At 43.0% G+C, this 14,948-nt stretch overlaps 3 protein-coding genes across 6 annotated transcripts; 1 reads left to right on the forward strand and 2 right to left on the reverse strand.

Annotated features, from left to right (window-relative positions):
• Nucleotides 1-188: 188 nt before the first annotated feature.
• Nucleotides 189-3,840, reverse strand: LOC148426049 (uncharacterized). Of its 2 annotated transcripts, XM_088410765.1 has the most exons (4): nucleotides 3,656-3,839; nucleotides 3,295-3,580; nucleotides 1,683-2,450; nucleotides 189-1,445 (listed from the first exon to the last, which is right to left on the reverse strand). In XM_088410765.1, exons 2-4 carry the CDS (start codon nucleotides 3,577-3,579, stop codon nucleotides 894-896), a joined length of 1,605 nt encoding a protein of 534 aa, XP_088266891.1. In that variant the 5' UTR covers nucleotide 3,580; nucleotides 3,656-3,839; the 3' UTR covers nucleotides 189-893. The 2 variants fall into 2 exon arrangements, with proteins under 2 accessions (XP_088266891.1, XP_088266892.1); XM_088410766.1 differs by having other exon boundaries at nucleotides 3,295-3,840.
• Nucleotides 3,841-5,239: 1,399 nt separating this feature from the next.
• On the reverse strand, nucleotides 5,240-8,906 carry ino80e (INO80 complex subunit E). 2 transcript variants are annotated; one of them, XM_088409655.1, is made up of 8 exons: nucleotides 8,445-8,708; nucleotides 8,260-8,342; nucleotides 7,745-7,815; nucleotides 7,540-7,592; nucleotides 7,384-7,465; nucleotides 6,793-6,910; nucleotides 6,460-6,558; nucleotides 5,240-5,842 (listed from the first exon to the last, which is right to left on the reverse strand). In XM_088409655.1, exons 2-8 carry the CDS (start codon nucleotides 8,338-8,340, stop codon nucleotides 5,630-5,632), a joined length of 717 nt encoding a protein of 238 aa, XP_088265781.1. In that variant the 5' UTR covers nucleotides 8,341-8,342; nucleotides 8,445-8,708; the 3' UTR covers nucleotides 5,240-5,629. The 2 variants fall into 2 exon arrangements, with proteins under 2 accessions (XP_088265781.1, XP_088265782.1); XM_088409656.1 differs by lacking the exon at nucleotides 6,460-6,558 and having other exon boundaries at nucleotides 8,445-8,906.
• A 587-nt stretch (nucleotides 8,907-9,493) lies between these two features.
• On the forward strand, nucleotides 9,494-14,672 carry LOC148426051 (zinc-binding protein A33). Of its 2 annotated transcripts, XM_088409654.1 has the most exons (7): nucleotides 9,494-9,604; nucleotides 9,828-9,959; nucleotides 11,222-11,317; nucleotides 11,423-11,656; nucleotides 12,632-12,654; nucleotides 12,738-12,853; nucleotides 13,840-14,672. In XM_088409654.1, the coding sequence occupies exons 2-7, from the start codon at nucleotides 9,912-9,914 to the stop codon at nucleotides 14,394-14,396; spliced, it is 1,074 nt and encodes a 357-aa protein (XP_088265780.1). In that variant the 5' UTR covers nucleotides 9,494-9,604; nucleotides 9,828-9,911; the 3' UTR covers nucleotides 14,397-14,672. The 2 variants fall into 2 exon arrangements, with proteins under 2 accessions (XP_088265780.1, XP_088265779.1); XM_088409653.1 differs by lacking the exon at nucleotides 9,494-9,604 and having other exon boundaries at nucleotides 9,790-9,959.
• The last annotated feature ends 276 nt before the right edge of the window (nucleotides 14,673-14,948 follow it).

Consider the following 14,948-nt stretch of genomic DNA (forward strand, 5'->3'; position numbering starts at 1 on the left):
GAATAATTTGCTCTCAATTATTTCTAATGTACACTTAATGACCTCGCTGTCAAAATTAGCTTGAAATTGTTTTTGCATTCTAGTTTGTTTTTGCCACAATGAGCTAGTGGTTAGCGCGTCTGCCTCTCAGTCTTGAGGTTCAAAGTTCAACTCTTAGCTGCTGTGTAAATGCCTCATTTAGTCAGAAGACATATGCCACAATTGTCTTTTATTAAAACATCCAACAAACACATCCAAGCATTATTAAATTGATTAAACAACAAAGGCACATTCAGTGTCATCAGGCAGTTCTTCCCTTTACCACACTTCAGAGGACATTTGCAAAAAAATAACAAAAAATAGCGAATAGTGAATAAAGACTCCTTTTTTTTACTATTTAAAAAAGTTCCCAAATGAGTTATTAACAGGCAAAATATCCCAAAGGATCAATAAGAGTACACTTTTATATACTATTTCTTGTGCAGCTAAATTCAGGGGGGTTTAAAAGCGAAATGAACTCAAAACTTTCATGAACGTTTACATAAATGCTTCATGCAGCCTCACCAGTCTAAAATGATATACTAATTCAAATGATATTTTTTGAACATGAGGAGGAAAAATCCATACGATTCTTTCCTTTCCTGGCAAAATGGCTGCCTCTTGAGATGGATAAAAAAAAATGGGATTTTGCTGGTTAATTCAAATTCCACAAGCACAATATTCATTCAAAATTCAATTCAAACATTCAAAAAAAAAAATCACTCATAGAAGCAGCACTTTGTCCACTTCATATGTGGCACGTGCACACCTGACCAAACGAAACAAAATATACAAAAAAAAAAAAAAACATCCCTTTAAATAGCAAAATCTTTATTTTTTGTTAATCCTTAAATTTTCAGTGCAAGAAAAGTTCCCTACTCAGTTTCTGGCAAAACAGTGTGGATGGGCGTGGTTTGGCCCCCCCGCCTGAACCCTTCGGTGAAGGCCCCAAAAACCACATCCAGCACCCCGATGACGATGCTCCCCCCCGTGACGAAGGCGTTGAACACCCCGGCTACGCTCCTCCACGCCAGGAGGCCCGTCCCCCCGCCCACGGCTAGCGCCTGATCCCCCATCTCCATGGCCACCGTCCCGGCGTAGTCCCCGCTTTGCCTGAGAAGACGCCCTCCGAAGAACTTGCTCACCCGCCAGGTCTTGCCCAGGGCGCCCCCGAATATCCCGAGAGTGTCGCCGGCCAGCGTCCCCACGCCGGCGACCCCCGTGTAGCAGCTGTTCAGCAGCGCCCCCAACATGGAGGACACGCAGTAGTAGAGGTCGTAGCCGCAATCCATCAGGATGTCCAGCAGCGTCTCGACGGCCCAGCGTATCCATGACAACAAATCTGAGATCAGAAGGTAGAAGAGCGAGAAGGTGTCTCCTGGGAGGGCAGCGAGGACGCCGAGGTCTTCCTGGAGAACGTAGGTAACCTGCGTCGGGAGACAAAACATCAAAGTCATTTCCGTACTTCCCGCAATGAATGGCCTTGTTTTAAAACCGTTTGCATATATAAGGCGCATAGAATAGAAGCTACAGTAGTGGCTGCGGTTGCGTTATGCATCCACTATGCTAATGGGGAAAAGACTGTTTTGATCATGGGTGTCAAACTCAAGGCCCGGGGGCCAGATCCGGCCCGCTACATCATTTTTCATCAGAAGATTTTTCACCTGTCCGGGGAACTCGGTGATTCTGGAGAAGATGGGCCTGAGTGGAGCTTTGAGGATGGACAAAACGGTGGACAAGATGGAGACCACAATGCTGCTGGAGTTGTCCTCTGCTTTGACCCGGCGTTCAACGACGCGTCCAATAGAAGGCGTCTCATCAGCCTCGTCGACGCTTTCGCTCTCCGACTCCACCGCGGGCTCCTCTGTCCCGTCTGCTTTCGTTTCCGAGTCGCTGGTATCCGAGTCGCTGGAATCCGAGTCGCTGGAATCCGAGTCGCTGGAATCCGAGTCGCTGGAATCCGAGTGTCTCGCCTCACGGTTGGAGTCCAAATCTTCAACCGGTTCTCGAGCGCGGTCCTCGGTTCGGGAACCCAATTTGACGCCGGCCCACCCCTCGTCCGCCCCCCGGCAGCCTCCCGAAAACAGTTCCTCCGCTCCCAGCTTCTCTTGCAGCTCCTCCACGCTCACTCGCCGCACGCCGTCGACGTCATCCAACGTCTCGCTGAAGACGCCCACGCTGAAACCGCCCTCGCCGTCCGGGACGGAGCAGCACGCCGCGGCCCACAGAGGCCCCGCTTGACACCCCTCAACCCCAGTTAGGACGTAGAGGTCCCCGCCTAGGGCGCTGCACCGCGGGGCGATGCTGGAGCTGATCAGCGTGGAGAGGAGCCAATCCCAGCGTTGGAGGGCGGAACCTGAAGATGGAGATCCGTGGTCGCCGCCTCGGAGGAGAGCTGGAATGAAGACTTGGTCTCCGTCCTCTTCTATTACCTGCGTGACATCAAGACATCAAGTCCGTTTAAGTTTTTCAGTTAAATTTATCTTTGACGTCTATAGTCGTCAATGGCAGTGAATAGTTCAATTCGTATATATTATAGCAATTGTCGTGGCTCTATTGTATATAATATGTACATGTAGAAGGATTTTTTTTGTTGTCCAATCAGATTTCAGCTTCTATCTGTTGCCATGAAATGCCGATCACACTCATGACATCAGCATGTTTATTTATGATTGCTTTTTGAGAACAGGCCTGACCAAAAAAAACAAAATGCTTTGCACTGGTTAAGGCACAGGCGTGGAACTCCAGTCCTCGAGGGCCGGTATCCTACATGTTTTCAAATCTTTTCCCTCAAAAACACCTGATTCAAATGATTGGGATCATTTTAAAGCTCTTGCAGAGCCTGCTAATGAGCTAATCATTTGAATCAGGTGTGTTGGGGAAAGAAAACTGGAAAACATGCCGGCCCTCGAGGACTGGAGTTCGACACCTATGGGTTAAGGGGTACTTGGCTGAAAAAAATATTTCACAGGGGGTACATCACTGAAAAAAGGTTAAGAAGCACCTATCTAATTCAAGTTTTTGTGTTTTGGGGAAACAAGTGCAGAAAAATGGCAGATTGTGGGTTTGCATCCCGCTCGAGCTTTCCTGCGTGAAGTTTGCATGTTTTCCCCGTGCCTGCCTGGGTTTTCTCCAGGCACTCCAGTTCCCTCCGGCATTCCAAAAAAAGGAAGCATCACGGAATGCTCAATTTGCTTTTCAGCAGGCCGGATCCGGCCCCCGAGCCTTCCGTTTGACATTTGAAACGTTGCGCCCAAATGACAGTCGCGCCCTTACCACAGGATCTTCTCCTTGACCCGGCGTCCATCCGCGGCCGAGGCGGAACGCCAAGGCGACGTCCGTGTCGCAGTCGGGCCCGCGCAGGGTGGCGAAGCCGCGCCCGCCGGGCGTCCGGTGACACCGAGGGCCGAGCGGCGAGCCCCGGCGGCGAGGCGGCGTCCGCCCGAGGAAGCAGAGGCCGCACGGGAGGTCCGGATGGGCGCGCTCGTCAGCTGGCGGCGACAGGCCCCAGCCTTGCGCCGAGCCCAGCAGGGCCGTCAGCCACACGGCGGCAGTCAGCATGCTGAAGCGGGACGGGCGGCACAACGGTGAGCTCAGCAAATCTCGCACAAAGCCATGCAGTGTGTGAGAGGCTTACAAATCAGCAGAGTGTCTTCCTGTATCCCTCACTGTGGCCGCCTGCCCTGAAAAGTTGCTGCAAGTCAGCAAATGAGCGACGAGTGCAGGCTCTATCTTGCTCGCGTCCCCCCCCCCGCGCGCCGCTGTCGGCTCCTTCCTTGGCCACGCCCCTTTTGTGGTCTCCACGGCAACACCATTTACTCGACTACGCCAGCTCTGCTTCGCACACCCTCTGCAACCTGCTGATTACCTGTAAGTCAGCATTCCCAAACGCGCAATCAGGGGACATCACACACATGCATACATTTGCGCCTGCATGCTGTGCCCCCCCCCCTACTTTTTTTTTTTTTTTTTGCATGTTTTTAGCTAGCAGTTTTGTACATTTCTTGTGCCTGCTGGTGACTGGACAGAAGAACAATGGCATTATTTGAGGCGGACAGCAAGCCAAAGGGGAAATTGAGTATGCATCACACCACGCACACTCGGCCAAACATATCAAAGTTTGGGTGGCAAATGGGCATTTATTATTTTTAGATCATGTAAAATCATCTGTTTTATTTCTGGCTCATCTGTTGGAAAATTGCATTACTAATGACAAGCGCAAATCCGTATAAAAATACAAGTTGCTTCATGTTCTAATTCATTTGCTCTTGATTTGAAAAACAACTGTACTGTTTCTGTCATTTCTGTCACTGCAAAGCATTAAAGCAGGTTTGCCGATACCTGCAGAAATTCTCTTAAAATCCAAATCTAATTGGGTATTTTTGTAAAACAATATAGTGTATGCCAAAGTGTCCAAATGTCCAGCTACATTATGCAAGTCTAAACGTAGGAAGGATCGCAATGTCCCAACCCAGTCGCTGTCAATTGCCTCCCATGTCTCTATGAGTCACATTCTTGTAAGTCAAGTCAAACAGGTGCTTCCATGTCTTAAAAAAAAAAAAAGTTCCCACTTCAATAAATCCGGTCGCCGTCTCTTCCAGACTGCAGCTTGACAAAAATGACTTTTTTAATTTTACAAAAAGGTACAAACCACTCAGGCTTTATCACATAAAGATGGTTCCGTTCATGTCATAGAGAACATAAAACTGGCATCTAAATGTGGGTTTGTTCTTGTTCGCAGTGTGTGTGTCGAGAACAAGTCACAGGGTGTGATAGTGTGGGAAATCAATGATAAACTTTGAATCAAAAGTGACACACCTGCTTTGAGAGCTGCAAAAACAGATTCCCACTTATAGCTTGCTCTGTAAACAACAATAAAGGCGTCAAAAGTATTATTTGAAGTGACCCAGAGGCTATTTATTAAACCAGGATAAAGCTGTTGTAACCAATACGATCAAAGTCACTTTGTAGCACTTTTAAAAGCATCCTCATAAAGGTTGACGATGAGCGGTTGTTTGGAAAGTCATGTTGCAGTTTGAAAACAGTCCACATGGGGGAGCCCTTGAAACTGAACTGTGGAAAAGGGTTGTTTGCGAAAGCGATGAATTAGTGGGGTACATTTCGCATGATGACAAACAGTAATTTCTGTACATTTGTGGTGAAGAGCAATGTCTTCTTTGTTTTTCTTCTTACAAGATACTGAACCTAAAAAATAAAGAAATTACAATTTGGTCACAGTTTTTATTTCATTTCAATAGGCAATGTGCTGCCCCTTCTGGTGTGAGCACCTTAGCCACCGGGAGGCAGTAAAACACAAACATTTATAAATACACATCAGAAACATTCACTTTTCAGTAAGCCGAACAGCCCAGGCTGCAGAGGACAGTTCAATGTGTCTCAAAATGTGTGGGTGGAGCCAAACGTTCGCCGCCGCCCACTAAACATTAGATTATGCTATACAAAGTGGCCAAAATTGCCATTTTCACATCGATTTAGGGTAAATAGAGCCAAGGAAGCCCACGTGGCGTTCGGGCATTGTGAAAATAGAAAATTCGATGTTGGTTCTCAGTCTGTAGGGCATATTGGCACACGCACGCGCGGAAAGACAGGCTCACTCGTTAGGAATGTCAATGACGAGCTCGGCCTCGTCGCCCTCGCCTCGGTCTTCGTCCCCTCTGTCGCTGTCCACGTCGCTCTCGCCGTCCTCCTCGGCGGCGTCCCCGCTGAGCATCTGTCTGGGGACCCAGCTGAAGGGCCCGCCGGCGGACGAAGCCGCTGCCGCCGCCGGGCCTGATGGGTAATTGGCTGTCATGGGCGCCGCCACCTGGAAAAACAAAACAAAACATAAGGATGGGAAAGGACTGACGCGTGGCGCTTTGACGAGACGATGAATGAATGCAACATGAAATGAACAAAGAGGGAGGGGCTCGCTTGGAAAAGAGAATGGTAAAAAAAAAAAATAATAATAATTAAAAAACACTAAGGAATTCATATAATTTAATTTTTCCTTCGCGAGCCAAAAAAAACAATTGTTTAATAAGTGTTAATGAGATTTTTTTTTCTTTTACACTGATGTTTTTGTTTGAATGAATACATTTCATTTACATTTGTCCAAACCTTTTATTTTGCTTTTATTTTGGAAAACCATGATCAAAATTTTGCCATTTTCTGGCATGTTACAGACAAAACAAGACACTGAATTGTATAAAGTTAATGCATTGTCATTGTTTTATTTGGGGAAAAAAAGGGACGAAAATAAAAGTTTTTGATATCTGATCCATTGATTCTTCAACAAAATAATAAACAGATAAATCTGTTATAAAAAGAATCGCTAATGGCAGCCCTAAAGTGAACAATTCCGGAACTACTCATTTTAACTAAAACTTTGCGAACTAATGGTGGCCTAAGACTTTTTTCCCCCCTCTTTATGTCATCTCTCACCTTCCCGGTTGGATCTTTCTTGTTTTTGGGCGCCTTTGTTTTCCGCTCTTTCTTCACTCGTTCAGCAGGGGGCGCCAAATACTCAGGTGGGAAGGGCATCTGCCCGCAGTATGAGCACACACACAGACACACAAATGGAAGTGGTCCACGCGACAAAAAAAAAAAAAAAACAAACAAAACATGAAAAACAATTTAACAGGAAAAAATGAATAGTACAAAAAAGGATGCTAAATAAAATGACAAATCAAGTCATTGGTAAGGCTTGATGATGAGAAGGAAGTGTAGAAGTGGGATACTAGAAAAGCGAAGCGGGGAGAGGCAACGTAAACTCACGGTGTTGAGGTAAGCTCCTGAGCCGGAGGACTGCAGCGGGTGTGCGCCGGGACGGGACAACAAAGCCAGATGAGGCGAGGGGGACGGCGGTAAACACGTGCCGGGGCTACTTCTGCGCCTGGAAAACATTCAAAACAATAATACATTAACAAGGCAAACATGTCAGAATTCTTCATTCTCAGAATTCTGAAAAGACTAAAAAATTCAGTCTTGCTATTGAAATGAGAATTCTTAGAAGAAAGTCAAAATTCTGGGAATGAAGCCAGAATTGAAGTCATAGTTCTGAATTTATTCCCAGAATTTTCGCTTTAGGAATTCTGACGGTAAATTCTGGCTTTGACTGCTCTCGCTTGATAAAAACTTCACTCTCAGAATTCTCACTAGATATTCTGAATTCTGACCTTGTTTTTCTGATAACAGCCAGAATTTTGCAGTTAAAGTTAGAACTTTGACTTCAATGTGGGAATTTTGACTTCATTCTCTGTACGCGCTTTAGTAGATGCTGCTGTTTTGGTTAGCGAGAAAGTTCAAGAGTCTTTGAAAATCTTTCATGTCCGCATGTGAAGAAAACTCTTCTGTCGTGTCACTTACTTCTTCGCTCCTTCCCGTTCTCGTTCCCTCTCGCGAAGAACTTCTCCCTCGCTGTTATCCGAGGACACGGTGGCTTCAGAATCTAAAAGCCGCAATGTGAAAATATGAGCACAAACTCACATTTGAGCTTTAGGATTTATCCATCAAGTCCACTACCTGAGGAGTCTTCATCCACCCTCTCATAGGGCAGCAGTCGGTCCAGGAGAAAACTGAAATACACCCACGAAGGAGTCATTGAACATAATCAAATGAATGGGGGTCGTATATTCATGTTCTTGCTGGTGTAAAAAATTAATTTGACAAAAAACGCATAGACAAATTCGTATGACTGTAAAGCAGTTGTGTATAATGTAACACACACCTTTTGTCCCGGGACACTTTGAGTAGTTTTCTTTGTGCTCTCCTCAATTCCTCTTGAAAGCATTCGTGTTCCTTTAAAGACAGAAAAAATGTATTAGAATGGCAAATGCCTGTTGAGAAAAAAAAAAGAAATATTTCATAACACAAGTAGATTTTTTTCAGTTTTCTGATGTCAACTGAATGTATTAAGTGTACTTTGTAATCCTTATTTTTACAGGCAAAATTACAGTATTTTGATGACATAAAAGCCTGTTTTAAAGCTGTGAGTGTGAAACTATATTGTGTGCAAATGTCCTTTTTTTCTAGTGCCAAGTGATCAAAACGGCAATAATAAATGGCAGGAAAACTAAATCAGCATTTATGAAGTACTGTACTTCTTTTGAGGCCACTGAAAACCAAAGTTGGCAACATTTTATTTTGCAAAGAGGGATTTATATTTGGGCAATGATTACTTGTTTTCACATAAATTAATAACGTAAACAGTACGAATGTTTCTTCCTGCATTTTAATACTTACATAAACCAGAAATTTCAACTTTCGTTTGAGGTTCTTATATTTTCGCTTGTAGTCGACTTCCACGTCTGCTTGGCCGTTCATTTCTGGAATGCACCAACAAACCAAAACATTATGCGTATGCAATCAAAAATAAATGAGCAATAACATGAATTGCGAAGAAATACGTTCGTATTTCTCAGACTTACCGTAGAGTCCAAGCTAGCCTAAGCTAGCTAAACACGCTAGCAACACGCTCAAAGTACACACAGGTAGATTCAAAAAATAAAAAACAGATCCGTTTTTGTTTCAAATCGCTAACGTAAACTTAACCAACTGTTAAATATAGATATTCAAGAGAATATAGCTATCTTACATGCCACTTACTTGACTTTAGCTTAGCTACATCGTTTTGTTTACGCTGGTAGCGTAATGACGCCACGGTGCGTCACGTGGAACAGTCTTCTTCCTTTTCCCCCTTCTTTCAAAATAAAATATTTGTAAACATCGCTTTTACTTTGGAAAAAAAATATTCACCGTAAATTTTAACATTTGTTACGTTCATAATCGACAGATTGATTACGATTGCAACCGCATACTGACGGCAACCGCGGATTTTTCCAAACACGGATCTTTTTCAATATTTGAGCAAAATCAGTAACTAAACTAAGAATAACAATGCAGTTGCTGTACTTCTAATTCACGCTTTGACAGAATGGGAAATTACAATCATACTGTTTTTCTGCTAATTCAGTTGCAGTATGTATTTGCCTGGATTTCCTTTGTACAACAATAAAATTAGCTTGACGATAAATGAAATCGGGACGAAGGCAAATCCTAAATACTATCCCACTTTCCTCTGTACAGCTGCCTCATGGTAAATTTGCTGCACAGACCACACCGTACAGTCATTTGGAAGCACCCTGCATGAATTATAGATAGGGGAGAATTTTTGCAGAGGGAGGGACAGGCGTAATGCTGCCTCACTGCACGATTGTGTGTCCGTGTGTGTGCAGCATCAACGAAAGGTGAACTGTTGATGTGTTTAAAATGGAGGAAATGTACGGGTATAAGGAATGGGGCAGGACAATGGCCATTTCTCACAAAGAGCAATGCTTGTCGGCATGGCAACGCACCCATATTGCACACACACACATCCACGCTGACAATGTCACGTCTTCCAAAAGCACAAACATGACCTTTTCCCTTTTCATATCATCCGCCCCGCCTGCCATTTTTAGTGAGATTCTAACAGATAGGGGTCCCCGCTGAAATGCCGCAGTGTCATTTCGGGGCAGTAAAAAGCGTCGTAATGGCTCCGGGCTGAAGCGCATTACCTCGCCCCCTCCCTTGACGGCAGATCGATGAGGTACCTTGACAAATTTAAACCTGCCGAGCAAATTCGTGACACACTGTAATTTGCGGCTCCCATTTGTTGAGCAAAGCCCGAAATAGCCTCTTCTGTCTTTGCCCGTTGCTATAAATCACACGCCGCCCGCCTCCATGCACCAGCCGGCCTTTTTCACGCAGCAAATTCTATGTATTGTTTTGTGTTATTTTTAGCTCGTCATCTATGTGCCCCCCCCCCACAGGCAATCGCTGGAGTCTACTTCATCACTTTCTCTGTTTACACGTATGAGTCGACTCGCTTTTGCTTTGCATCCGTGTTCGCTGGAATGTACACCAACGACGTTTTGAACCCAGGCCTGCTCGCTGACTACAAGGTGAGCCATCTACTCACCTAACATCTCCGTTGCTACCGTACTAATGTGCTGAGCTACTTACCAACAACATCCTACCTATCGATCGTCTTACCTACCTTCCACTAACCTACTTTCCTTTGTACCTTGTCGGAGTTAGCAATAAGAGAGACTGTAGACACGGAAGACAGCCTGAGTCAAGGCTTTTCAAGACTAAACCAACTCAAGGGTCTCTCTCCACCGTCGCCTTTTATTTCTTTCTCAAGCAGGGTGTTAATTACGACGTAAACAAAATAATTCATTTGCCTTTGTTAAGGTTTCAAATTTTACCACCACAAGGTGATCACCATTAGGCAGGCTGATTTTCTCAAAAATGTCCATTTATACCACACGTTTGAAAAGTAGTCTAGCCAGGGGCGGAGCTACATGGCGGTCAGGGATTGCCATGGCCAACCCACTCACCTTGACAAAAATTTTTATATCTGTGTTTTTTTGGACATTTTACATGCATTCACTATTCTTATATCCTTTGCCAAGTACCGATTGTTTCTCATAACTGCATATTTTTATGCATATATTATATAATGAAATGATTTTATTTCATGAAACCCTGATTGATCATGTCTGGCTATCTGAGCTTTTTTGACATTTCCTCGCCCTTGAGTATTGCCTTAGTAACTCAATATCTACCGCTCTTGTTATTTACTTTCCGACCTACCTATTATTATAGCTTTCCTACATTGCCACAATACTGAAACTGTGGCAGCAATGGTGTCCCACAGGGATCCCTATTAGAACCACTAAAAATTCACAAATACTGTAAATAAACACTTAGAGTAAATGGACCAATTTATTCCTGTTACCCAACAAGGGATGTTTGAATCCAGATCATGTCATTTTCAAGTGACAGGAATCAAGGAAAATATATCGGATCTTAAAATATTTTCTAGGGCTAGGAAACATCAAAATCATCCAATGGTACACATACATACTGCCAAAAGTAATAAATATGTCGCGGTTGAAACATTTTAAACGACACAACAGGAACTAACACACGTAAACACAACCGGTGTGGAAGCTAACACGACGCTAGCGGCTAGCTTGCATTTTTAATCATCGTTACATGATGCTAGCTGCTAGTGTCACGCAACAATGATAATGTTTGAAATAGGGAATTGATTAGATCTTGTATGAATAAAAAACTATTTGAATGTTATGTCATTTTAGGAGAGTTTTATGAAAAAAAAAATACTCGATACTTTGTTGAGGTACGAATTGTGTTCCAGGACAAACTTGTCCAGGCTATTAAAAGAATCCAGCATGAAGTGGACGAGTGCAGGGAGGCAGAGAACGAGACGTACGCCGACGCCGTCCAACTAGAAGTAGATTCCTCTTCTTACTCAATTATTGATTATTACATTCATAGTGCAACCCTCATTTGTAAACACAAGTCTTTCATTGGCTGTCTTTCATCGCGCGTTCCTCAGAGCCAGTTTGACGGACTGGAACGAGAGATCCGAGCCGAGTTCGGGAACCTCCGCGGCTTCCTGGATGAGGAGGAGCGCAAAGATCTGGAGCGACTCAAGCGGGAGCGAGGGAAAGCGCTGAAGAGGTTGAAGGAGAGGGAGAAGGACATCTACCGGCAACGGAAAGACCTGGAGAGAGCCGCGGCCGCGCTTAACGGCAAACTGGCCGAGGAAGACAGCGCCGAGTTGCTTCGGGTGAAGAAACGGAATGGCGAGTGGTTGTGGGTTTGATTGCAAATATTGATTGGCTGGACATTTGCCTCCCGCTCGAGGCCAAATCGAAGTTGTCACTTAAAAGTGCCGTTTAACAAATTCAACGGCAGCGTTGGACGGAATGCATCGCAAAAGTCATGTAATTACGGCATGACTTCTTGCTGTAACGCGGTAATTTAAGGCATCGCACACAAAAAAACTTGGAGTGTTTTACAAGGCGTTGTAATATATAGCCCCAAAAAAACGCTCCTAAATCCTTCATAATATAAATTGAAGCCGTTAACAGTTCATTTGGTTGCCTTGAGATGGCGCTGGTGTATTTTTATGCAGAGAACTTTGTTTAGGTCGTTTTATTTGTACATTTTCATTTTACAATTACAACAATCTAGGCGTCATTTGCAAGTTAAAGGAAGCGAGAATATTTATTTTAGGATCGTTGTGAGCACGTCTGTTTAGTTTAAAATAATTTCACGGGATGTGTAATGAGAGTAACGAGCTCCATTTAGATTGCTAAATTGATATTTCCAGCCACGTTCATGAGTAATGTAAAAGTAATGCAACAGTTGTGTCATAAATCATAATTGAGATTGCACATCAATATTCTTCGACTAAACTCAGAATTTTGACTTTAAAATGTGGCTTTTCACTTTAAAGTGACTGAGAATTTTTTGATTGTAGGAAAAGTCAGTGGCTTTAAAAATAAAAATAGATTTCTGACATTAAAGTGAGACATCTAAGAATACAGTCTGAATTCTCTCTTTAAACTGAGACAATTCTCAGAATTCCCTGTCTGAATTCTGACTTTAATTTGAGAATAAAGTCAAAATTGTGAGTTTGAAAAGAGATTTCTGAGAATTTTCACTCGAAAGTGAAAAAAATCCTCATCTGTCATCATCAGAGAACAATTTTTCAAGTGTCCAATTCAACGTATTGAAAACTTCTTGCTTCTGATTTCAGGACATTCAAGATCTTATTAAAAGGCAAGTATGCACATTAATCTTTAGTTACGCATGTTTGATATCACGCCCAATAATGAACCCCCCACCTCACGTGATGCACACAGATCTCAGGTCAGATTCGTCCCCCCTCCAGAAGTGGACACCCAGCTGCACTCAGGTCGCTTTGTGGGACCCATACAGTACAGAATTTGGAAGCGTATGAAAAGCTGCCTCTATCCAAGTATGGACGTACTTAAGAAAATATCATCGCTAGTATCAGAAATAAATGAACTTACAGAAATTATTTTGAAGTCAAATAGTTGCTTCTGGGCCATGTTATGAAAAATTACTGGATAGTTTACTGGATAAAGCTGAAAACAGGAATACATTTTTTTAATCTAAAAAATATATAGATGGACACATATTACATTCACATTTTTCAGAAAAATTAGAGGCATTTTATTATAATTTTTTTTTAAAAAGAATTTTTCTTCCTTTTTCTGTTTCCAATCATTAAAAGAAATATTATCCTGGAAAAACTATTCCACATAACTTTTTTTTTTAGATTTTTTTTTTTTTTTTTTTTTTTAGACCTTAACCATTTAAGTGGCTCCGAAAAATAGAACAAGTCACTCATATTCTATTATTCATATATATGGAAGTACATTTAATTATTTCCTTTCAAACTGTAGAAGAAAAAAATATTCCCAAATATAAGAATTCTAAAAAATTAGGAAATATATATTCAAAAAGAATGTCTGAAAATAAGAAAAAGAAAAAAATAATCAGAAATACTAATAAATAAGTCAAATAAATAAGTCTGAAAAAGAACAATAAGGATAAATAAAGCCAAAACAACAAAATCATATATTATACAAAAAAATATTATTCATAAAAAAAATGATTATTCTTAAAATGGGCAAAAATATTCTATAAAATAAAAAAAAAGTACTTTCAAAAACCTAAACCAAAAAACAAAGCAAAAAGTCCAAAAAACACAGCCCAAAAATAACTCAACTTTTTCATACAAGTGAATCCAGTTTGATTCCGTTAATATATATTCAATAAAATGAAATGAAAACAAAAATCTGTACACGGCGCGCGGCCTACCACTGTGCGGAGGCAGATTAGACGTAGCGATGATAATTTCGCAGGTCTAACGCAGGTCGGCCCATTTGTGAAAGGGAGAGCTGCGCAGCTGTGGGAGCGATCCGTTGTCGCTTGCAGATATTTCACAGGTGACCTTGGACCCAGAGACGGCCCACCCTCTCCTGTCCGTGTCCCCGTCCCGCACCTCCGTTCGTTTCGACGACGCCAAAGACCGTCCGGAACGGCGCCCGGACAATCCCGGACGTTTCCGCCACTACTACTGCGTGCTGGGCCGCGAGGGCTTCAGCGCGGGCCGACACTACTGGGAAGTGGAGGTGGGCCGCAAGACGGCGTGGAGGCTGGGCGCGGCCCGGCCCGACGTTCCCCGAGGGGAGATGGCGTCCGCGGGGACCTCGGCCGGTCTTTGGACTTTGGCCCTGAAGAACGGAGACGTTTTGGCGTGCGTCGATCCCGCGCCCGTCAGGATCAACGCGCCGCTCCACCTGGCTCGCGTGGGCGTCTTTTTGGACTGCGAGAAGGAGGAGGTGTCTTTCTATAACGCCGACAACATGGCGCACGTCTACACCTTCGCCACGGGAACTCTCCTACTTCCTTTGTACCCCTTTTACAACCCCTGCGACACCGACCACGGCAGGAACACGGCTCCCGTTAGCATCTTTAGTCCCTCGCTATAACCAAGGACTTTCCGTCCCTGCTATTTGAATATTTTTGCTTTTATCAATACTTCTAATTTTAGATGTTTTTTCTGCACAAGTATCTGCGTTTCTACCTAAAGAGTTAGAACTTCTGCCATCCTCAATTCTAGAGTTTGTGTTTTTTTTCGGAAGTATTAATACCTGGCCTTATTTCAAGGTATCTGTACTTGTATACTGTGTATATGTATCGTTTATAAATAAAACAAAACAAAACAAATATATATATATATATATATATATATATATATATATATATATATATATATATATATATATATATATATAAAGAAAGATATTTGGCATCCCTGCAATTAGCACGTAGTCAAGGTTAGCAGAGCGCTAAGATTAGCGGCGGTCATACGACAGGCGGCCTGACGTTGATTGACATGTTGATGACAGCGAGCTGACCTTCACCAGAATCCATAACAAAAAAAAACAAAACAAACACTGGTTTGTTTATTCTTGGTGCATATGCGGCATTTTGAGAAAACTGCAGAAAAAAAATTAAATATAATGTAAAACCTGTTACAA

This window comes from Hippichthys cyanospilos, chromosome 3, assembly GCF_059441005.1.
Source record: "Hippichthys cyanospilos isolate Australia breed blue-spotted pipefish chromosome 3, RoL_Hcya_1.0, whole genome shotgun sequence".
Classification (NCBI taxonomy): Eukaryota; Metazoa; Chordata; class Actinopteri; order Syngnathiformes; family Syngnathidae; genus Hippichthys; species Hippichthys cyanospilos.

Coding starts and splice junctions, on each gene's coding strand:
- LOC148426049 (XM_088410766.1), bottom strand. CDS start 3,579: ATGCTGACTGCCGCCGTGTGGCTGACGGCCCTGCTGGGCTCGGCGCAA. Junction 2,451..3,294: donor GTCAAGGAGAAGATCCTGTG/GTAAGGGCGCGA, acceptor GATGTCACGCAG/GTAATAGAAGAGGACGGAGA. Junction 1,446..1,682: donor TCACCGAGTTCCCCGGACAG/GTGAAAAATCTT, acceptor CTCCCGACGCAG/GTTACCTACGTTCTCCAGGA.
- ino80e (XM_088409655.1), bottom strand. CDS start 8,340: ATGAACGGCCAAGCAGACGTGGAAGTCGACTACAAGCGAAAATATAAG. Junction 7,593..7,744: donor AAAGTGTCCCGGGACAAAAG/GTGTGTGTTACA, acceptor GGTGTATTTCAG/TTTTCTCCTGGACCGACTGC. Junction 7,466..7,539: donor GGTGGATGAAGACTCCTCAG/GTAGTGGACTTG, acceptor TGCGGCTTTTAG/ATTCTGAAGCCACCGTGTCC.
- LOC148426051 (XM_088409654.1), top strand. CDS start 9,912: ATGTACACCAACGACGTTTTGAACCCAGGCCTGCTCGCTGACTACAAG. Junction 9,960..11,221: donor GCCTGCTCGCTGACTACAAG/GTGAGCCATCTA, acceptor ATTGTGTTCCAG/GACAAACTTGTCCAGGCTAT. Junction 12,655..12,737: donor ATTCAAGATCTTATTAAAAG/GCAAGTATGCAC, acceptor TGATGCACACAG/ATCTCAGGTCAGATTCGTCC.